General features: G+C 41.4%; 1 protein-coding gene across 7 annotated transcripts in view; it reads left to right on the forward strand.

Moving 5' to 3' along the window:
• Positions 1-24,241, forward strand: part of GOLIM4 (golgi integral membrane protein 4) — a 73,841-nt gene that overhangs the window by 26,994 nt on the left and 22,606 nt on the right. For all 7 annotated transcript variants that reach the window (XM_046658255.1, XM_046658254.1, XM_046658251.1 and 4 more), the window contains exons 2-6: positions 15,881-15,955; positions 17,230-17,279; positions 18,815-18,868; positions 20,182-20,332; positions 24,078-24,160. In XM_046658255.1, coding sequence (XP_046514211.1) covers positions 15,881-15,955; positions 17,230-17,279; positions 18,815-18,868; positions 20,182-20,332; positions 24,078-24,160 — 413 coding nt within the window. The remainder of the gene's footprint in view (positions 1-15,880; positions 15,956-17,229; positions 17,280-18,814; positions 18,869-20,181; positions 20,333-24,077; positions 24,161-24,241) is intronic.

Genomic DNA, 24,241 nt, shown 5'->3' on the forward strand with positions numbered 1-24,241 from the left:
GATGTTAGTTCAGGCACAATCTTCCTCAGGCAAAAGAGAAAGATTTACTACAGATGTCAGCTCAGGGCCAATCTTCCTCGCCAAACAATAAAAATAAAAATAATAGTAACACTCAGATGTGGTTTCTTTAAAATGTTAAAAAAATTTACCTAGTGTTTTCTCAAGATTCTAAAGTAAAGATGAAAGAATGTGGCATGAATATTAACTAAAACTTGACCTAATTCTCCTATGATAATTCATATTCGGTAGTAATTACAAAAAACCTTTCTTTTGTCTGTGTACTTATATTCATATCGCTTTATGGGGGGAACTATGTTGTATAAATGATTTTAAGGTAAATTTAAAGAGGATCGTCTCCTTTCTTTCTCAGTCACAAAATTACCTTAATAAGTGGATTCCTTTTCTTATGAACTAACTCTTCAGAAATTCAGAATAATGGAACAAGACCATATTAAATCACCAAAAATTTTAATGCTTCTTCAGTCAATGCACTTTTAAATACTGTACTTGTAAGATGAGCTAATGGCTAAAGAAAGGTCACTAGATCTTCTAATGAATAGATGGGAGTAATTTCTAATTAGCACCCTGTTCACCCACAAATTACATGTGAATGGGATGTAAAAGCTCTTTGTATATAAACTATAAAGGACTATAAAAGCAAAGTTTATTATCATTGCTGCCGAAGTGGGTTTTAAAGGACATTTTCTCCCCTGAATATGTAAACAGTCATCTGCAAAGATATTTAACCTCTTAGTGACAGGTTTATCTACAAGGTGATAAACAATTGAACCGAGATCTTTAGTGAAATAACTGTTTGCTCTTCCTGAGAAATTCTGATTTACACTTTGTCAATGGGGAAATAACATAAAATCAGAGGTGAAGTATCTAGTATGTTAATTAATCTTGTTTTAAGAGCTATGGTTATAATTAGTTTTATTCTCTGTTGCTTGAAAATCAATATGTCGTATAATAATAAACATCAGTTATTCATGTGCAAATTACTATAAATATTGAATTGGTTGAATCTGGAGCTAGTAAGGTTATTCTGTGCCTGAACTTCCTGTTTTCACCTACCTCCCAATTACTTTCAGCTGTCAAAATAATTTTAATCACTTTCAGATACTTTGCAGAAGAAAAGGGCCTAAAGCCCTTCAGCCAAAAAGATGCTGTCCCTCCTTTTCCCATCTTCCTTTATAGCCCTGCTGGGTCCTTTTATTCTGGTCCGGCCGGCGTTCCTTCTGAACATTGCTATTACGCTCTAAGATCTTAAACATGTATCCAGGTCATTCACGATTCTGATTCTGTATCCTTGCCTGCTAAACCACATCAGAGAATCAGAGAATTTCAGAGCTGGAAGAGGCCTTAGAAATCAGTTGGTAAGCCCTTTTATTTTACCAGGGTGAAACATATGACATTAAATAAATACTTTTCAGATTAAAAATGAAACCCAAATCTCTCGACTTCTAGCCTTTTGGCTTGTTCCACCATGATGTGTGGCCTGTAGAAATAAGCAAGTAGACACGCAGAAACCTGCTTCCTCTGAAGGAGCTCCCAACGCCCACCTTCTCCCACCGCTGTGTCCAGGCGGTCCCGGATGTGCTTGGTTATTTCCCAGTATGTGGAAGAGTTACTCTGGGGAGAGCAGATGGAAGCACATATTAGGCAGAGAAAAAAACGAGCAGACACACCCCTGAGACCCACTTGCAATTAGAGTGGCAGCTGTATTCGTATGTACTTTACTGCTTTTATTATTCATTCAGTGTCAGAAAAGGATAATGTGTTTGTATTTTTCACAGTCGTAACTATAGAAAAGGAGATCTCCACTACAGGACACCTTAAGTGTAACATAGGGCCTTAGCTTATATTTAATAGTTCTCACCTTTTTGAAAATCAGAGGTGACAGATAAATCTGAAATAGTATTCTTTTGTCAAAAGCCTTTTCCTAAAAAATCAGAGATTTTCCTAGCATTCTGCTAAACTGAGTCTCTCCTCTCTTATTCAAATTTAAGACACTGAGAATATTCAAAACCAGTTTGAAATGATTTATGTATTGCCCATGTCACTATTCTTCTCCTTTACCATAAATATGCATATTTAGAATTTTAGCATTGGAAGAACTTCCATGACCCATCAGCCCAACAACTTCATTTTATTGCTGAGGAAATGACCTAGAAGGTGAAGTTTCTTCATTGTGAGCACAGAACTGGTTACTGTCAGGCAGCGTGCAGCTCAGGAATCTTGGCTCAGGCCAGTGTTATTTGCCCTAAATTACTTGAAAAATCCTCATTAAGTTATCTCTTGGCCCCATCTGTTTCTGTCTGTATCTCTGTCAGTCTGTTTCTTTTTTCTTTCTCTCTGTTTTTTCTTCTAGGCTAATCCATCTCAGACCTATTTAAGTAATTTTCAGAGGATTTAATCTGAATTCTAACTATGGAAATGGGTTGAAAAGAAAAATCAGAAGTCTGACTCTAATTAGAATGCTGATATCGTTAAAGATTTGTTCTTTCTTTCAGCATCCTGTCATGCACCTTTCTACAGGTTGATTGATTTTACTGTGCTTTCAAAAATCCCCATGTCCTTTGTTAACTTTAGAGGGTACCAACGAATTCTTATGCTTATACTGGTGTAAATGCGCTGTATCAAATTCAAAGTTTCCTTAAACTGGACTCTTGGAAATCTACCTTGATATGTAACCACTAAAGTTTTTCCTGCATAAGTTTTGTGCTAAGTGATGTGAAGAGTGCATGGTTAATGTCATGTGCCGCCTTGGATTCAGTCATTCGTTCGTTTGTGTTGGTTCAGTCACTTAATAAACACTCAGCAGGTCCCCACCTTGTACCAAACTCACGGCTAGTGCACAGATTGTAAAGAGACCAGCCCTCTCATAAGTGGTCCGCGATGGAGTGGGAGTGACACATGCACGTAAAGTGTTAAAATGGGACCGTGGGTGGAGATGTGCCCAGGATCCTGTGGGAGAACAGAGGAGGGGCACCCACACTACCTGGGAGGCCTCTGGGGACCACAGGGAAGGCAGATGCTGACCTCGTGTGTTGGGTGTCACGTTGTGGGTGACTTTATTTACGTGATGCAGGCCAGTAGAATGGAAGACTCTCAAGGCCTGCTCACCAGAATAAGCTTTCACGAAACCCTCTAGAGCCCGCCACATCACATCATCATCGTGTCTCCCATGGTCACCCTAGAACCCACACTTCCTGATAAGTAGGGTGCCCTTCCTTTAAGGATGAAAAAGGCTAACGCTTTTGTTTGACCTTTGAGGGGCTTCCCCAGTGACCCCAACCTTCGACTTTCAGGGACTTTCACATGCTGTGCGGTGATTGGTGATCAAAATGGAACCTCCCCAAATCAGGCAGGTCATCCCACCGAGCGCCACGGGTGTTCTTCCTAACAAACCATCAGGAAAATACTCATTTTCTGCAGCAAAGATGAGGAAAGAAGAGAATTATCCTGAATTATCCTCTTGTCCCAAAGGAGAGCTTAAAAATGAATGTCCGAAAATGAAAAGAGAAGCAGGATATCACTAAGAATTCCGATAAAACTGATGAAACAGGTTTCAGACAACCAGTGTCGACTTTGTCCCACAGTCTCTTATCCATCTGAGTTCCCTCATGGTAACTACAGGTAGTTAAGCAGTGTGGTGGAGGGACAGAAAATGTCAGGGAGAGTAAGAGGTGGTGGTGGAGGACAGGCTGGGCCTTACTCAGAGGGCTCCTTGTGTTGGGCTCTAGACCTGAATGTGATGGAGAACTAGACCTTCCCAGCAGGGATCCTCCAGCGACCAGCAGCATGAGTGTTTCTTAGGTTACTCTTTATACTTCTCTGTGCTGTCTCTCTTTTCTTTCTTTTCTGCTGGGGAAGATTTGCCCTGAGCTGACATCTGTTGCCAATCTTCCTCTTTTTTTTTTAAATATGAGCCTCTGCCACAGCATGGCCGCTGACAGATGAGTGGTGTGGTTCTGTGCCCAGGATCCAAACCCGGGCTGCTGAAGTGGAGCATGCTGAACTTTAACCACTAGGCCGTCGAGGCTGGCCTTCTCTGTGCTATCTTGATTATCCCCATCAAACATTACCCACGTCCAACGTGGGATGCGTGATGTGCCCACCCCCTAGTCCTCCTTGGTCCTGGATTCACTTTCACACAGTAGCCTAAGTCAGAAATATTTGTCCCATCCTTGGATCCACCTTCTTGGTGTACTTTAAATCAATCATTCAGGCATTTTGATTTTGTTTCCTTAAATATATTTTGCTTCTGTGCACTCCTCTCTGTCTGTCAAGTGATTATTGCATATGCTTGAATATTATAAGGCAAGGATCCCTTCATACTGCAAAATTATCCCTCAGGAAAGAGGGGGGCTTTTTGTATTGGAGTCCGTACAAAGCCTCTGCTATTACTGGGTGCTTTCCCGACTGCTTTATTTTAAACAGCAGAGCACTGTGTGAGCAAGACACATTAGCCCAAAATGACCTCGTGTAGTGCCGTCAGATATTTATAGAGGGCACTCGACAAAATCTTTTTTTTTAAAGGATGGAGTAGCATTTAAAATAATGTGGCATTTATTTCCCAGGAATGTGTCCTCCAATTGCAAATGCAAAATGTTTTTATAAACAAGCCTTTTCACCAGTCCCCTCTGCCCCCCCCCCCCCCCCCAAAAAACACCCAGTACTTTCAGGAGTTAGGGATATAGAAAGCATGAATATGCACCTACAGGACAAATGAAAACAGCAGCTATCCTAATTTTTACCAAATATCTGTGGCTTAGGACATTTCCAGTGATGGCATCAGACAGAGATGCCACAAATGCTGTATCTGCAGTGAAGATGGGTGTGCTTGAGAAAACCGTCCAAGGACGAAACGCTGACCCGAGGTGATGCAGATACACGTGTCAGACACACACATGAGGAGTTTGAAGCAAATTGTTTGGGGAGATGTGGCTTGAGAAACAAGTGACATTTCTAAATGTGTTTTATATTTCACTATTAATGTAACCAAAAATAACAAATACCATGATCTTATATAAACAATTATACATTCAGAAAAGTATATGAATTTTAAGTATATAGCTCAACGAATTTTCACAAAGCAAACAGTGTAGCTGGCGCTCAGACCAAGAACCAGAGCATTGCCAGCACCCGAAAACGCCCCCTCCTGCTCTCTTCCAGTCCTCGCCTGCCGCCTCCCACCGCCATATGCACAGTGTGAGCAGTATCCTGTCTTCCGTCACCACGGATTAGTTTTGCTTGTTTTTGAAGTTTTTATAAGTAGAATCATTCTGTAAGTACCACTTTGCTGTTTGGTTCTGTCCTCAACATCATGTTTGTGAAATTCATCTTCTTCTTCCATTTAGTTTGTTCACATTGCTGAGTGATGTTTCATTTTTTGAACAACCACAGCTTATCCATTCTATGATAGATGTTTGTGTCGTTTCCAGTTTGGGACTGTTAGGAATAGTGCTGCCCTTAAGACTCTCGTGTGTGACCTCTGGTGACTGCATATCAAGCATTTGGTTGGGTACATGCCTAGCAGCGGGATTTATTGGCCACAAAGTATGCCTTCGTCAGCTCTGGCAGATAGTGTCAAACAGTTTTCTAAAATGGTTCTACCAGTTTAAGCATCCATCAGCAAAGCGGGGGAGTTCCTTCCTCCACGTTCTTGCCAACTCTTGGTATTCTCTGTCTTTTTTAACTTGAGCCATTTTGGTGGGAGAATAGTGACAGTGCATGATTTTGATTTCATTTCCCTGATGACTGATTTGACCACTTTTTCATACATTTAATCACTATTAGAATATCTTTAAGTGCCTGTTCATTTTCTTTTTCACTTCCCACTCTTTTTTGCTGCCCTAAAGTTTGGTGTATTCCTGTGGGCAAAAAGAAAAAAATCAACTTTTATTTATTGGCAGAACTGGAGATCATCTTACATTTGGTCAATATGGAAGTTTAACCTTCACGTTACTTTCTTTTAGGTTATTGCAATGACTTCCTAAGTAATCTATCGGCCTCTACTCTGTTGCATTCTCTATCTTCTACACTTCCCATAAAGTGGTTTTTTATAACCACGCAGATCGGCCAATTCAGTTGCAGCCGCGTCTCATCCATTCTCTCCTCACCCTGATTCCCCGCCTTCCTATCAGCCCCATGCTAAACACAGTGTTTCCAGATCCCCCTGTAAAACTTCATGGGGGAACAGGAGGGGCACACTTGCTGACTATTCAAGTTATCCAGCATCTTCCCTGGAAGTTCTGATTGAGTAGATTCAGGTTGGGCCCCAGGAATCTGTGCTGTTAACAAGCACTCCAGGTTACTCTTAACTTCAGGGAAACCTGAGAAATACTGCCAGCAGGTTGTTGCTTTTCCCACAGTGCTCTTGCACGTTCTCTCCCCACTGTCTGGATTTTTCTTTGTCCTTCCTCCGTTGTCATCTTTTACCATCCACACAGATGTTGCCTCTGGGACTCCATCTTGACCCCTGCAGGTGGAGTAAATCACTGTGCAATCAGTAAGTGCCTATTCCTGATCTTCCTCACAAACCTATCCCACTAGTGGCCTTCCCCCTCTCAGCTGACAGCACGCACTGCCGTTATGTCAGGGTAAATGCAGAATCTGCCACAGCTTGCACACTGCTCCTCTTCTGTTTTACCTCATGCCTGGATGACTGCAGAAGCCTGCTAATAACTAGTTTCCCTGCTTGCAGCTTGCACCCTTGTGGTCAGAGTGATCGTTATTTTAAAATTTAAGTCAGCATCACATGTTCCTGCTCAGAACCCTCCAAAGGCTCCTCATCTCTCACAAAGTGAAAACCAGAGTCTTCAGTAGGTCCCGAGAGGCCCATCGCCATCTGCCCTGTCCTCACCTTCACCCTTTGACCTGCCAGGCTCCCTCTGCCTCAGCAACACGGGCCTCCCTGCTTTTCGTAGAACGTCCCAGGTGTGCTCGCACTGGTTGGCTTTTGCATTGCCTGTTCCTTCTCTGGAACATTTCTCCCTAGATGTCTGTAGTACTCACTCCTTCACTTTTTTCAAATCTTGCATCACATGCCATCTTCCCAGTGAGTCCTGCCTCGACCATCCAATTTAACAAAGAAGACTGACCCATCCTTCCCTCATCTCAAGTCTCCTTGATTTGTGTGAAGTAGCTTGGCCCTGAGCTCACGTCTGTTGCCAGTCTCCCTCGTTTTGCTTAAGGAAGATTATCACTGAGTTAACATCTGTGACAATCTTCCTCTATTTTATGTGGGACACCGCCACAGTGTGGCTTGATGAGCAGTTCTAGGTCTGAACCCGGGATCCAAACCTGCAAAACCTGGGCCCCCGAAGCGGAGCACACGCACTTAACCACCACGCCACCTGGCCACCCCCGCCAATCTCTTTTACTCTGCTCTTTTTTGCCTCTGTGGCATTCACTAACTTCTAATATACTATTAATTATGTTTGTTATCTCTCTGCCAGAATATGAACTCCCCTGAGGCAGACGTTTTTTACTGTTGTGCTCATGATGTATTCCCAAATATCAGAACAATGCCTAGCACAGAGTAAGTGCTCAGTGAATATTGTTTGATTTCTTGAATGAAATATTCAGGATGCAATAGATAGGAGACCTTAAATAGTATCTCTTTGTAAGGAAGATTTTCATGAAAGCTTTTCCAAGATGCATTCCATATTTTCACATTTTGAAGTGAAAACTTGACGTTGGGGGTTCGGATGAAGCTGGGGTTGCTTGTGTACTGGTGCGATGATTTGAAGGAGAAGCCGTTTGTAGCCTGGCTCACCTGCCTTAGTTGTGGGTATTCTCTGGGGTGTAGGTTTATTCAAAGTAAAAACCTCTGAGGGGTTGATACCTGAGTACTGAATTTTCGGTTGTTCTCTCTTTGGTGACATTACTTGAAGTGTCCATTGAGGCAGGTTCCCATGAAGAGCTCATAAAACTTATGAAGATTAAATGTCTTAAGTTTGGTTCAAACACATCAATTTTGAAAAGTATTTGCAGAAATTCGTAGTCCCATTATAAAACCAATGTGCTTTTGCATATTTTAGCCCATTTGAAGGACATTCGTATACATCCTTGCATCAGTTTGGGGCGACCAGAAACCTAAGCCTCTTTCTCTCTTTTTCTGTCTCTCATGCATCATTTCCTGAAATGCTATGATGCTGTCCTGCTGAAATCTGACTTCTGGGTAAGAAGAGTATTACTAAACAGGGTCTATTTATATCCATCTAATTTGGGGATACCGTCTGCTTCTGTGAGTCCTTAAGTTTCCAGTATATATGCATGTATACTTCTACGTGTCATTTTTGCTTTGTAGAGCACAGCGTTTTCATGGGACAGGAGGCTATTTTCCTGTCGGCTTGCAAAGGGATTCTGTGTGAAATCTGCGGGCTCGGCAAGTCATTATGTCATCCCAGCTCATCTAACCTTTGGTGACCTCTGATTGTCTTCTTACTGTTTTACCTGTCTTGGCCTCATCTCACAGCCTGAATTTATTGACTATAAGCTTTTTTAAGAGTCAGTTCTACACTTTAGTGTCTCCCAAGGTGCCTGGCACACTGCTGGGCTGTGATATAATACCTCTGAGCAGCTGAGAGAAGCATCCTTTCATGAGGGGTGAATAGATTTCATCTAATAATAAGAGTGATTACTAGTGGCTCACCACTTGAAAGAATGCCAAAAGAAGACTTGAATGAAGAAATATATCTTAAGTCAGCTAATATAATACGTGTTTGAAAAAGCCAAATCTCAATTAGATAGTGTCATAAGGGAAAGCCTGCGTATAGTTTTATCCAAAATAGAAAAGGCAGTTAAGCACCAATTCAAATCATGGTTAAAATTTCCATTTAAACAGCTTCATAAACTGTGTGCATTAGCAAACTTAAAAATAGACTCTTGTGTGAACTATTATAGGAACTTTATTGTGCAGTAAAAAGAATACTTCAGTTGCTATGCAGTAGAAAAATACCTAATCAGACTGTCCTTTTTTCTCTCAGCATTCTGAAAGCTTCTACATTTCAGGGCTAAGATTTAACTAACACTAATCTTATGAGCCTGTACATCAACAGGTAAATTTATATTTAATCTCTATTCTGTTACTGGCCTCTTCTCTGGGATGTGCGAGTTCCAATGATCCAACAAATGTGGAAATTCAGTTTAAAAGTGCTGGGACATAAAGAATGGCAGGCAAATGAGGAAAAGAAGGAAATGTCTTCTAAATGTGCTCATTCACTTAACAACTATTACTGAATATCAGTAGATACTAGAGCTGGGGCATTGGGACTGATGTGGTAGTGAGGGTTTGGGTTGTAGAAGAGAAGGAAAAAGGAGACAGCCAATCTGAGCCTTCAATGCTCTTAGAGTTCATTCATTCATTCATTCATTATTTATTTATTTATTGACTGCCTACAGTTCAGTGTACCGGAGATACAGTAGTGAAATAAAGCAAACCAGAAATTCTTGCTTTGACTGAGCTGGGATAGAAAGGCAATAAATAAGTGAAAAATACGGTAGCAAGTGTTGAGTGCTAAGGAGAAAAATAAAGTAGAAAAGGAGACTGGAAGTGTTGAGGGTGGGAAGGAGGTTGCAAGTTTAGATGGGCTGGCCAGGAAAGGGCTTGGTGAGAAGGCGTCTTTCTGGTCGGGATCTGAAGGCAGTGAGGGAGCTGGTCCTGCAGGTCTGGAGGAGGAGCGGTGGGGTGCCGGAGGAGGCGGGCTGAGGTGCGGAGGTGAAGGTGTGCCAGGCGTGCTCAGGGAATGACAAGGAGGCTGCGGTGGCTGGAGGGGGATGAACAATGGGGTGAGGCCTGGAGGACTTGGAGGTTTGCTCAGGGTGTGGAGGGAAGCTGTTGGAAGGTTTCGCCCCCAGGCCTGGAAGGTGAATATGTAATTTAGTAAAGGGAGCTAACCACAGGGAAAGGTTAATTAATAATTAAACTCAGCTATAAATGGTCAGGCAGACTGGAAAGGTTGAGGTGTACTGGGAGATGTGAAACTGGGGTGGAGTTGAGAAGTAAAAGCTGGACTTAACGGTTTAGTCGTCTGGGAGAGGTCGGAGTGAAGTCATGAAGATGGACGCGGAGCTCAGGAGACTGTCAACAGCGGCTGCTGAGACACTGAGGACAGAGCTTTAGGGGTGCCCTTCTCTCCAGTCTGGTCCTCAAAATGGCAATAGTTGTCCCCCTTCTTTTTTCTTTTATTTACTTGTTTTATGTGGGTTGTTTTCTATGGAAGGCTCCTGTATTCTTTCTCAGACTTCTTAGGAGGTAAAATTATGAAAGAAGGAAGGAGAGATAATTGGAAACTGCATCTGTGAGGTTGTCTTCATGTTATGTACCAACTCATTGTTCTCCAGAGCGGGGAGTGGGCAAGAGGCTGGCCTCCACCTGCTTCTGGCAGCTTAGAGCCACCTCTGGAAACTGTTCCTAAAGACTATGAGAAATATCTACGATTTTAGGCCTAAAAGACAAAAACAAAACAAAACCTCAAAAGTGTTGTGTTCTGGGCACTGTATTGATTTTAATTTATTTTCCTTTTTTTATCTCTCTTGCTATCCTACTTGAAAATCTTCAGCCACAATTATCAAAAGCACAAATTTGTTCATCTTAACTTTTATCATATGTAAAATGATAAAGGTACTTGGAAATCTTAATATTTTCAAAAGTTGAATTGTGTGCTTTCATACCAAGCCTCAGTTTTTTGTGTTTTAAATAAAGATAAAACCTTATGTTATTGTCAGGCCTGAAAGCAAAATTTCATGGGCTGTTGCTTCTGCCAAAGAAACATTGCCCTCTCTTGGCTTAAGGTGTTAAAACACTGAGCAATGTTTTGTGTCTATTTTTAAGAGGGTTGCTTTCTAATTCTGAGTTGGAGCAGTTTGCCCTGAAATGTCATAGATATGTATTTTGCCCATAAGTGGATGTAAACAGCTAATTTCTCTTGTGACTTTCAGATGGAAATCAGAGTTAGAATGGAAAATTGCTGTAAGAAGCTGGCATGTTTTTAAACTCTTGAGTGCTTTAAGGGGAAATAAAACCTCTTTCCATTCTCAGCTGCATGGAAAATATTAAACTCTTTTTCGGTAAACAGAGGAGATGCTGAGTATTGTGGATTTTCATCTTTTTCTCATGAGGTCTTGTGATTCAAATCCTGTCCCCGTTGCAGGGTTATGTCCCTGTTGCAGTGCTACTCTGCGTTAAAGATTCTGAATGCTGAGATTGAACCTTTATTTTTATACTTATTTTTCCTGAAACTTGTTTGGTGCTTTGCGAATATTCATTATAGACCTTTTCAGTTGCAGATGTTGTATCAGCATTAGTTCATCTTGACCGATGCCCTTGACTTCAGAGTATAAATAGAAAAATAGAGATAGGTGACAAGGATTGATTAGCAATCCTCCTGGTAGGCGAAACAGTAAACCTATCTAGATAAATCACTAGCTTAGAAGCCTGGAGAATGCATGTTTAAAGAATTAAGGGTAGCGTGAGTGTGTGCATCTGTGTTTAATTGATAGGGAAATTTTCTAGAAGAGCTACAAGGACATAGAGATTCTGTCTGGTCTGTTTACTGTCCTTGAGTTTTTATAAAAAATAATAGGCTTATGCGTTTTACTAAGCTGTTGGAATGATTATTTGCTTTCTCTTTTTTTAAGGAAAATTTTTTTTAAGTAAAAGAAAACAGATGAATATTTTATTGCCTTTTTGAGTGTCTGTCTCTCTCTTTCTCATTACTTTGTTACTATTAGACTTTAATTGTAGGGTTGAAAGGGCTCGGGGAATCACCCAGTTCTTTGACACTTTTAAGCCATCACAGATAGGTGAAACAACATTTTAGTATTTTCTAGCATTTATTTTGTGCCAAGCATTGTTCTAAGTACTTGACATATATTAACACGTTTAGCCCTGACATCCTCCCAAAGAGATGGCTGCAGTCATTATCCCCGCAGACCGTGTGGGAAAGTGAAGTACAGAGAAGTTGAACAGCTTGCCCTGGAAGCAGCTGGTCTGGGATGCGAACCCAGACACCAGAGTGTGTGCTTTCCACCATTCTGTCACCACCCACCTCTTTCCCTCTCCCCTTCTCTTTAGGATTTCTAATTCCAAGGGTTAATTTTCACTCTCACTTTCCTTTCCCTAATAGGGTTTTCTCAGCATATAGTTTAAGGCTCCTTTTTGGCTTGTTTTCCTTTTTCTGAGCCTAATGAAGAAGAACACTTCTCCAACTTTCCATCAGCCACTGCCGCTCCATTCTCTCATCTTCCTCCTTGGTGATTCTGTCCAACCCCAAACCATTTCTGCATTCTTAAGTTACATTATATCAGGACTAGAAGCTGGTCTATAATAATGGCTTGACCAGTTCTGAGTAAGATAATAGTATGATTACCTCATGGTTTCTATATATATCCTCTATTCCTGTTTACCACATCATTTTTTTCTACTACAATTGCGAAAATGCATTCTTGCCTTAGATCTTGCTATTGGTGATGCCATTTTGTGTATTCATGAATATGTCTTAGATTTCCCAAGACCTTGGAATTTTGACTATAATCCACAGCCATGTTTGCCTCTTTGTGGACATCATATGGCATCTATTCAGGTTATCTGTGAAAGTTTATAACTGTGATCTCCTGGCTCTTGAGACACACTGCTATTAATATATTAATATGTCGAATGTGTAAATTCGCGTTGAGGGCAAAACTGTCAAAGACAGTGTGTCATTCAGTTTGATAAATGGGTACTTTGGACCAGTTGTGGCACATTGTCTTCCTGACTGAATCACAGAGAAGAGACTAAAGAAGGGAGCACCATCTCCTGCCCTCCCACACCCCATCGCCCACTCTCCCTCTCTCTTTGGTGTAATCCAGCAGACCCTCCACTCTTAGTGAAGATGAATCCATGCTGACGAGTTTTATGGTTCCTAAACCAAAGATAATCATTACATCATTACTGAGTACCGCACAACATTGAGTTTGCAACAGTGACTTTACAGTGATTCTGCTATATTTTACTAAGTAAAGAAGAATTTCACAGGATTGTAATTTGTAAATGCAGCCTTTCCCCTCTGTGCTTACCCTTCCACGCTAATGTTTAACACTTAGAGTCTGAGGTGGCTGGGGATGGGTGATGAGCAGTCCTCTTGTGTAGGTCTTCCTGACGTGTGTGTGTGTGTGTGTGTGTGTGTTTTATCATGGGTGTTGCTAGGCTGGAATTGTTTCCCCCTAATGAGCCTGACCTCTGCAGGAGCCCCCTAACTCGGACTCCCGCTGCCACTTCAGTTCCATTGGAGCATGATGGTGATGACTCTGCTGGTTCCTTTCTTGGAAAGTGAAGCACATGCTTGCTGCAGTCGTCTATAATGTGTCCAGTTCGTCCAGCAAGATTCCCTTTTAACTGGCATGTTTACGTTCCTGGGGCCCTCCACCCAGAACACGGGACCTTTGGCCGGTGGACTGGAGATGAGGGAGTGTGTTTTCTCCCAGCTGGGGAGCTCAGGTGGTCCTATAGCATTCTGTCCCTGCCTCTGTTATGTCCTGACAGCGTTGTAATTTAGCTGTTTCCTGTACGTTTCCCCGACCTGCCTGAAATTCCCAGAGACTGAGCCACAGTTCAGGGCTTGGCATGGTGACGTTCTGTAGCGCTAATCCTTGTTTTTGCTGCCGTGTTGCAATCATCATTCAAGATGGTACTGATAGTACCAATCCAAGGAACCTCTTGGTTTTAACAGGCTTTTAGAAATTGGCTCAGTGACTTATATACCGTACATGTATATGTTTTAAAAAATGTGATTTCTCAACAATGGACTGGAACTAAGCTTTTTGGAAAACAGCTACGTTTAGTCCAATTTCACACCTCATTGCCTTTGTCCCTGGGGTGTCTTCCAAGAGTGACTTTCTCCTCTGGTGCCCCTGTCTACCAAGTTGGTCTTTTCACTCTCAAAACCAGCCAGGAGATCACCACCTCTGAGAGGTCTTCCTTCACCCCTCTCCCATCCAGAGCTCTCTCCCGTGTTAGACTTGAGCTTCTTGAGGCCAAGGCCCACGTCTATCCATTTTGCATTTCTACTCGTGATACGGTGCCAGGAACATAGCAGGGGCTCAATAACTAGAGTTGTACTGGATTCCTTTATAATAATAGCAGTGGGGGGAAAGAGGTCATCTGGCGCATAGAATAGGAACCCAGGTGGAGAAGGGGAATGGGGCAGGGATTATTGCAATGATTAGTAGGGGGGTGAGGATGAGGGAAGAGATGAGATTGAGGCAGCTATGCCATTAGGGGACAACACTATACCGGTTTGGGTGGTGGCAGACATTCTAGGAGTTGTGGACAGAGATGATAGCAGAGGTGTGAGCAGAGGTAGGGGTGTGGTAGTCATAGATGGAGCCCTGGGAATGGGTTTATATGGGACAAGAAGATGAGAGATGCAGTGTAGGGAGAAGGTGGAAGACCCAGGAGATGATGGTTGTGTTAGAAGGAGGACAACAGTGGCAGTGGGGAAAGGATGAGAGGAAGGACCTTCAGCAGCAAGAGATTGTAGCAGGTGTAGGGAGGGGAACTGCTGTGACCATGGCAACTTTGGACGACCATGGGGGGATTTGTATGCTCAGTCCATGATTGATGATGAAATTGTATCTTAGGCAGTCGTGGGAAGCTGGAGACTGGTAAAAGAACTAAATGACTTTGACAGATTTGGTTTAGTTTGCCAGGGAATGAGATCATATGTGACCATAATGTTGAACCAACAGGATTCAAAGGGTCCATCAGAAATCTACTTTATCCTCTTCTCCTCTCCTCTCCTTGCCTATTCAATCCATTCTGTGGGGCTGGGTTTTCTGTCCCTGGATGAAATCTAAGACACACTTGGTTGGTTCTTGGCTTCTCTCAGATTAAAAAAAAAAACCTTTCAATAGCTTTTATTCATAAACACAGTCTCAGTTTAGTAAGTATCATGTCTGGTCTAGTCCGGTGTAATAGGTACTTTATTCGTTAAAGGTGAACCTTCCCCTCTCTTGCAGCCTCCCTTTGCTGTAGATGTGGAGCCTGTAGTGGGGAAGAGAGTTCTAATAGGCTTCCTCTCCCTGCTTGCCGCCAACACATCTGCTCTTCCTCCTCGACTTGCCAGGTGACTCCGGCTGCTTCCGAGTAGACTGGCTAGGTAGGGATGGTGACGTGCAGGGAGGTCTGACAGAGTGACAGCAGTTTGCCATTGTTTCTTCTGGCCAAGGCAGATGTAAACCTGACTTGTTCTTCTCTGGGCACTTGTATAGGTTCTTTGGAGAGTCCCTCCCTCCTTCATTTCCGAGGCGCTCTCACGTGTGTTTTCCTTGACACACGGGAGTGCACCCTACCTCTTTCATCCCAGTGGTACACTACGGAGGTTTCCTCACTGGTCCAGGCAGCCTTAACTCAGATTCATATCATGTCGACTTGGCAGTACGTGTGGGGTATCAGTATGGAAACAACGTGTAGGCTTTAGAAAATGTTCTTCTCGTGCCTAATAGAGAGGTGGAAGTTGGCAGTATAGATGTGGGGTAGATGCTGTGCCAGTGGTGGTTGAAGTCATGAGCGTGGACACGGTTGCCCAGGGAGAGACGTGGAACCTCACAGAGACGCTTGAGTTTAAGAAGCAGGAGACGGAAAAGGAGCTGGCAGAGAAGGTGGACGCCTTTTCTGGAGTCTTGGTTCTATAGAGGGGCAGACTCCATAGGAGTCAGTGCAGAATGATGTCTGTTATTGCGTCTGTTTTTTACTGAATGTGGAACTTAGAATACATCCGTTTTTATTTTGATTGTGAGAAGACCTTAAACTGTTTTCCTCTTATTTTGAAAATTTTACTTGAGAATTTCTGATTCTTTGAAGACAAATTTTAACTCTTTTGTTTTACAGTTGTGTATGAACACAGATCAAGATTAGAGAAATCCTTGCAAAAGGAAAGACTTGAACATAAGAAAGCAAAGGAAGGTAAATAAATAATATGATTGTGTTCTGTGTTTTTGCCGTGTCTTCACTGAAGCATCATGCATTTGCTTTACTGTTTTTTTGCTGAGAAATCTTTCAAATCAACCCAAAGTCAGTTTTATAAGTGGATAGAGAAAGAGATGTTAAGGATTATGCTCTGCACCATGCAATAAAATAATTCCTGCTCAAGATGGCATTCAGAATCTTTAATTCAGTTTGTGCCGCCTTGAGATACTTATATTGTGTCTACATATTGCTTCAGAAATAAAAGCTTTTCATGTGAAGCTCACACACATGTTACTCATACCTGGAACTTCTGACCACAGATATCTAGAAAGTAGCAGCATACATTGTTCGGAATATGACAGATTTTGTATATATACGTGCAGATACACGTACACACACTCGCATTTATAACATAATGAATTGATCACATTGTATAGTGTCTTTTAAGTTATGCACTTGTTTTTTTCTTGGGAAGCCTTTTTTTTGGCACAGCCAATTGGTTCAGTTTGAAAAATTAACATGTAGCACAGGTATTAGGCAATGCTATTGATTTTTATTGGAATTTTTCTATAAAGCATAGGCTTTATACAGCTCGTGATTTGAAGTCATCAGCATTCATTTATTCGTCATGTTTTCTGATAAATCTTAAGATTTCAGGTCGGTGTTCTGTCTGATTACCCCGGTATGGGTAGGAGGAGGGGGAACAGGGAGGCCAGTATGGTTAGGATGTCATACTGACCCTCGAATGAAGCCTGTGTGGGGAGTAGAAGTTTACTGTCATAAAAATGCTTCAACAGGATTTGGGTTTTCGTATCTTGAAATGCAGAGTGATTTTACAGGGCCATCTAGTGGATAGTAAAGCTTTAAGAGCATTGAAGATGGTTTCCACGGCTTGATGCGTCTTTCCAGGTCCTGCGTGATTTTCGTGTGCCATCTAGTGGATAGCAATAAGTCGTGTCTGTCTTTAAGTGTGCTTCATGGTTTTTTCTCCTTAATTTCAAGGAGAGTGAGTCATAGAGTGCACATTCTCAATGCACTTTTAATCAACTAGTTGATTAAGATTTACAGCTTTAAGGTAAAGAGGAGAATTATACAATAGTTTTTTAAAGCATTAAGAGGCAAAATAAAGTATGTAAGGCACCAAGTAGATTCTTTTAAACCTAAAACATTTTTTAGAAGTCTGAGTAAAGTTTGCCTGTATTCTTTTAGATGTTTAAAAATTCCACAGTGAATTAACTTACCATCTGTTTTCTTCATTTGGTATTTTCTAGATTTTCTTGTTTATAAATTAGAAGCACAAGAAACACTAAATAAAGGAAGGGTAAGTTTTTTTTCCTTAATTTTTTAAATGAAACTTAAAGGAGAGGGAAATGTAATAGAAAAATCTTTTACTCTGTTGATCATTAGGATTGTAGGGCTAAAATACGCTTTTCTTTTTTACTGCCAAAAAATTCCAAGAAGAAGACCTCAAAGATTGTTCTTTTAAAGATTACCCTTACTTATCATGTTATTGATGATAGTGATACGTTAGGAATGGCCTTATTAATGTTCAACAGTAAAGAGAAGATTATTTTTATCCACTTATTTGTTCATTTGTGTGTAGTCTCTCTTTTCTATAGACTGCAATATTTTTTTGGTTTGTTACTGTGTAGTCTGACACAGTCCCTGGCTTAGAGTCCACATTCAAAAACATTTGTGGAATGAATGAATAAATAGATGATATTGGCATTTAAAAAAGTTTTTAAAGTCCAAATTAACTGGAGAAAAACAAGTCTTTCTTTTACTCTAGAGAAAGAATATAAGCATGAGTTGAATAAAACACTGGCATTTTGGGTATTAAAACTGAAAAGAGTCAGTTCCTTGGGCGCCGGGAGGCCCTCAGCCAGCTCTCAACTCTTACTTGCTTTTACAAGCCCTAATCAAACTGTGTGCAGCCTGGTGTGCATTTTATAATGTAATTTTCTTATAAATTAAAATAGTAAAGCAATAAAGTGGTAAAGCAAAAATGCAGTTCATTTTAGAAGTTGTAAAAATTTGGAAAAAAGATATGATTGAGAGTGTCCTTGTGCTGGCGGTGGGGTAGAGCGAGGATTGTGGCCCGTAAGGTAGAACAAGGCAGCCTGGGGAGAGAACCTCCGGGCATCCTTTGTACTGGTTATGGCTGCCCAGGCCTGTGGCAATGTGTGAGGTCCACGGGTGAAGATGCTCCTCCGGGCAACAAAGATGTGCTACAGGAACATGGAGGTCGGCTTAGGCTTAAGTTCAAGTTTCAGTCCTGGCTCTGCTACTAAAGGAAATGTTTGCCCCTGGCCCCTTCCTTATCCTGTTTCAGTTTCTCACTCTGTGCAATGGAGTCTTACTGAGGTAAAGTAATGTATGTAGAATTTCTTACCCACTGAAGCTCAGGGAAGGAAAGCGCCTTTTTTCTCCCTCCTTGAAGCCATGCTAGGCTTGTGAGGCCTGGTCCTAGCTGGTTTATGCCCTCGTCCCCTTGGAGCACAATGTCTTAGCCATATGTGGTGACTGTCTCAGGACAAGCTCCTCGTGCGTCTGGGCCTCGGTTCTCAGTAGGAGAATGGAAGTCAGTCATCTCCACCGGCCCTGTCAAGCTCTGTTTTGTGATTCGATGTCCTGCTTTTTCATTACTAAAATCTAGCAAACTTAAGGGAATGTTAAAACCTCACTTCAGCTATTCTATAAAGAGATGGCCTCAGAGACATCCTGGTTCAAACGTAGAATTCATTTTAGTTACACAAGCGAAATGAATGAATTCTTCTCTTAAGAGCTTTAAGCTGTGTTTAGCAAAAGGGACAGATTTTTCATCTTTGTCTTAACTATTTTCTTTTTGATTTACAGCAAGATTCCAATAGTAGATACAGTGCATTGAATGTGCAACATCAGATGTTGAAAGTGAGTAATTTAAAGTTGTTCTTCATGAATGAATGGAAGGCTAACTAGCTTAAGTGATTAAGGAAAGTTTGCAGAAAGTTGATTTGTATTGTAATAATGTATATTAAAGTCATATTTGGCTAAAAACGATGTATAGTTGTAATGCCCTATCATATACATCACCCAATTACAAAGAACATATTTACCTTATCACATTTTCTTATAAATCAGGCTCCCTGGTCAATGAATTTTTAATGTTGTTCCTCTCTTTATCCTTTAAGGCTTTTTGTTTGTTTAATTTCTCATGGTTGTTTTCCTTAGATATTTTGTTTTCCCTTAGACACACTGGAGGCAGTAGAACTATTAAAATGCTTCCTTCGTGTTACTAATATTTAATGCATCCTTTTACCGACCACAGGAAGGCAATTTATATTTAAAGATTCTCCTTCCTTGGTTCTTGGGTAAAACCCATTATTGTGTGTCAGGAAGACTAAAAAAAAATAGAGAGAAAGAAAGAGATTCCTTGATTCTGTGAAGCTGGAGGAGATGAGCAGCTGCCATTATGCATTCTGCGCTGCAGGAAGCCCGGGCGGTGATCTCCACCCCAGCACCCAGCTTGGTGTTGGGATTGCCTTTCCTCCTGTAGCAGTGGGGCGTGTGCTTTTTATTGAAACCAGAACCTTTCCTATTATCAAGAAAGCCATACGTGAATTAGAGTAGACCATCCTCTCACAGCAAGCATTTAGAGACTGGGAAATTTATCTAGATTGTGATGACAGCATGGTATTATAATCAGGAGTGAGATAAATAAGAATCATTCTATAAACAATAAATTTATTACTTCCCCAAAAGAGAAAAGAGTCTTTTTCTTTCTTCTCCTTTAAACCAGGTTACCAGGAAGGCTGGAAATCAAAGAAGGAAGATCAGAAACGTTGCTGGGCAAACATAGATTGAAAGAGGAAGTCTGGAGCACCCGGGGAGGGATCATTGTTCCATTAGCCTTACTTTTTTCCGCAGTAATTTGAGTCCCTGGGAATTTCCCCCAATCCCTCTCCTTTCTATCTGTCATGCGAATTTCTAACTTCTGCTTGTTCACATTAATGTTAAACATTAAGGAGAAAATTCTCTTTGGCTGTGATCTCAAACTATTCGTTTGGAATGTGAGGGAAATGGAAGGGAGCTGCACAAATTAAAAGCGACCAGAGGAAAACGAAGCCTTCTTCACTTCTTCACTGGTTCTTACTTTCTTGCAAGAGAAAGGTTATGCTGTCAAGAAATAGACTCTAATGGAATTTAGAGACTGTCCATGTTTGCTCAAGTTTTCATCTTTGCAGAGTCAACATGAGGAGCTAAAGAAACAGCACAGTGACTTGGAAGAGGAACATCGCAAACAAGGAGAAGACTTCAGTCGGACATTCAATGACCATAAGCAGAAATACCTGCAGCTGCAGCAAGAGAAAGAACAGGAGCTTTCTAAGCTAAAAGGTATTTGGAAATCTAATTAGCCAGTTTATATGGAAATAAGTGCTCACATTAACATTTCAATGGAACAGTAGACTTTTTGTTGTATTTTGATTTTTGCATGGTGACTGATGTACATTTATCATGTGGTCCTTTACCAGCCACTTACTTCTTTGTAACATTTCATATCTGTCCTGATCTCTGGGTTTGTTTAGGGAATCAGAATAGAATACTTAGTGTTTCTCAACAGGGCACACTGGCCGTGATGGGCAAGACAGGGCTCTTTATGTGTGTTGCAAGAACAATTTAGCATCTCTCACCCCTACCCACAAAATGCCATCAGTGCTCCCCTGTCATTGTGATGACCGAAAATTGCCCCATGCATTTCTAGATCTCCAAAGGGGCAAGAAGACCCCCTGTTGATTGCTAATAGTAGCTTCAGAAAGCCCAGGCTCCCAAGTCAGGCTGTCCTGGTGAATCTTGGCCTCTTCACTTACTGGTTATATGACCATAGGCATGTTGTGTGGTCACCGCAGGCTTCATTATCCTCATCTGTGAAGCTGGGAAAGTCATAAAAAGTATCAACCTCGCAGGGTTGGTGTGAGGATTAAATAATTTATGTAAGCACCTAGAACAGTTTCTGGTACATGGTAAACCTTCAGTATACACTAACTGCCGTCCGTATCAGCAGCAGTTATTTTCATAGTAATATGGATCAAAATGCATCACTTCTCTGAGTAGATGTGAGTTCTGGAAAAGAGAAATAGCGTATTCTACAATCACCTGTTCAGGTGCTAAGTAAGTTTAAAGTGTGAAAATTGCTTTAAAAAGGCACGTGGTGCTGGGAAAAACAATAGTGAAATCTGAGTAAGGTCTGTAGTCTAGTAAATTGTACTGTGCCAAACAATTTCTTGGTTTTATGTGAGGTGTCATCACAGAAGGAAGCTGGGTGATCTCTCTGTACTTTTTCTTGCAATGTTCTATCTATAAGTATTTCAAAATAATAGGTTACCAGAAAAAGGCACATGGGAGTTAAGTAGCCATTAAGGCGGTCTGCAAAGGGTTGAGGTGGCCTTGATTGAGTTGGTCCAGGTGTCCTCAGATGATATCCAAGAGATGTGGACATGTGGGGCCTTGGCTTGTTGGTGATGTGCCAGGTGGTGAGGGGTCATTGAAGAAACAAACAGAGAAAGGAAGAAAGACTGAACACGGAAGGTCCTCACAGAGGCAGTGTAGAGGAGGAAAGGTCTCCAGCGTCAGGGAGCACTTGCCGGGCCTGGGGAAGCTCTGCTGTGGGTGGTGAGGGAGGAGACACTGGGCTTCTTGGATTCACTGTTTAGCATCTGCAAACCTGACCTGAGCTGAGTAAGTACATTCAATTATACTGATACCAAGTAGATTTGTTAAGGAATGAGAAAGAAAATTTTCTAGATATCTGAACTCTGCATGGCATACTTTACATAGTTTAGTTCATTTAATTTTAGCAATAGCCCTGAAAGTCATGTTTTCTTATGTCTACTCTATATTTACTCCTTTCTTTAAAACAAAGTCCATGTATAATAAAATTTTAACAAGAAATCAGAACCACAGAAAATAGGGGGACACATGTATGTGAGTTCTGCGTAGTGGGATAATTCAAATCTTGTAACTTGGTCTGAACTTCCTGGCACCCAGGACAAAAGAGGAAATAGAGTAAGTTATAGGGCTCTTGTTATCAGAAAGAGAGAATATACTAGTATCATGGGGGTGAGGGAGAGACAGAGAGAGAGACGGAGACAGAGAGTAAAAGAGAGCGAGAAAGAGAACAGTATTTCTGGTACCAGTTAATTTTTGGAAAGCATTTCTCAGACCTGAAACAACAGAGTATGACAGTGCTTTTGATGACACTTTCATAAGCAGTTTTCACATCAGCACTTTTGTTGATTATGGTCCTTGATAAAAGCTTAGGATAGTAAGCGAAAGCATATTGTGAAAGATGCAGGTCAGTAGTGCAAACTGTAAGGTGTGTAGTCTAAGTAGTCTGTGGTGGTTGCATGTGATATGAGGAGAGAATTTAGAATTTAGACTATGTCTAGCGATGAGCTGATAGCATAGAAGCTTACCTAATTATCCTTTTCATTATTGTTATAAAAATAGCTGACACTCAACAAATGTTTACCATGTGCCAGTACTCGGTGAAACTCCTCATGCAATCTTGTTTCATTCTCATAACAACCTGTAAGGTAGGCCTTATGTTTAGCCCAATTTAACAAATGAAGAAATTGAGTCCTACTAAAGTTAAATAACTTGCTCAAGGTAACACAGCAAAGGCACGGGAGCCACTGCTGATAAGTTTATAATCTGAAATCCATTTAAAAGCTAGCAAAGTTTGTGTATTTCAGGTGTGTGTGTGTGTGTGTGTGTGTGTCTCTCTCTGTCTGTCTGTCTGTCTGTCTAGACTGAAGCCCCATGCAACCAACAGCACACTTACCGTCCTCTTGGATTGGCAGCGGCATCCTGTTTTGACCTTTGAGAAAATCCATCATTACATGCAGGTGGACACTAGCCACATTTCCCATCTTGCTCTTGATCTCTCCCCTAAACCCATGACCAATCCAATGCCCAGGGATTAGGCAGGGACTAAAAAGGAGTGAAAGGGACAGAAAATACAGTGAGAGATGGTGCCTGGCACTTTCCTTCAGCGCCGAGTGCCACGCTGGAGAGGTAGGATTTCGTCTGCAGAGGGCAATGCCACTCAGAGACGGTTTGCCCAGCGCAGGCAAGGCTTACCCCTGCCGTCTCAGCATCCACTTTCATTCTCGAAAGTACCTCCCATTGAAAAAATGAATCACAGTGTCACCCTGCCACCAGGCAGCTTCTGCTGAGTGTTGTCACAGAGAATTGGCCTTGTGTTACCAGACCCAGATTCCTGATTTTTAAATGGTGACAACTATTCAAATGTGGAAGACGCTGTCTAAGCCAACACTGCAGGGGCAAAAAAAAAATGTTTGTGATTTGGATTCAGCCCAACGGCTACCAGTTCATAACATCTAATGTTCAGATACAGGGAGTGTGAGAAAATTACCAAGAGGGTCACAGAGATGCGTCCCGAATCTTTAAGTCACTGAGGCTGTTCCCCGAACAGGAGGGTGTGAGGGTGGGGAAATTCTGGGACGTGGCTCTGACTGCTGCAGTCTCACTGGTAGTCCTGGAAGGAACTGGCCTGTAGCTATTGGAGGGAGAATTCGGATCCATCAAGAACTCAATGGTAGGAGAAAGAAAATATATTTAGAACTTTTCAACAGGTAAGTGGGGTTTTACTCTCTTGTTTTATTTCTTTGAGTTGCCTTCATAATTGAAATACCTTTTGGGATCTGTGGAAATTATTCATGCCATAAAAAACAGAGTTTGTACTTCTTGATAACTTAAATTTGTAAAGAGACTCAAATCTTAGACCACCCCTGCCCATGACATTTTATTCCTGAGGACATGCTTTATTAGCAGATATTTCATTTTTAACTCCTGAGTAATTAAAAATCCTTAACTTCTTCTCCATTGTGTAGTTTGTTTAAAAGTATTTAAACTACTGAACCAGATCGTATTGTGATGTCCAGCCCAATCCAGACCACATCCCAAAATGATACAGTTTCTGTTGATTTGGAATATTATACTGTCAAAGTTCAAAACAAATCCTAAAACAAGTTGTGTGAAGCTGTGGATATGAAAACAGTGGACTCAAAAAACTGAAAAGCTCAAGGCTTTATGTGTGATTTTTCTTGTTCTAAAATAGAAACCGTGTACAATTTGAGAGAAGAGAATAGACAGCTAAGGAAAGCGCACCAGGACATGCACACACAGCTCCAAGACGTCAAGGTAAAGAAAAACTGAGCTTCTGACTCTGTGCTGTTTGCCTACTGTACTTTGTAGAATGGCTGTAAAAGTCACTCCCCAACT

The sequence above is a fragment of the Equus quagga genome, chromosome 4 (genome assembly GCF_021613505.1).
Source record: "Equus quagga isolate Etosha38 chromosome 4, UCLA_HA_Equagga_1.0, whole genome shotgun sequence".
NCBI classification, from domain to species: Eukaryota; Metazoa; Chordata; class Mammalia; order Perissodactyla; family Equidae; genus Equus; species Equus quagga.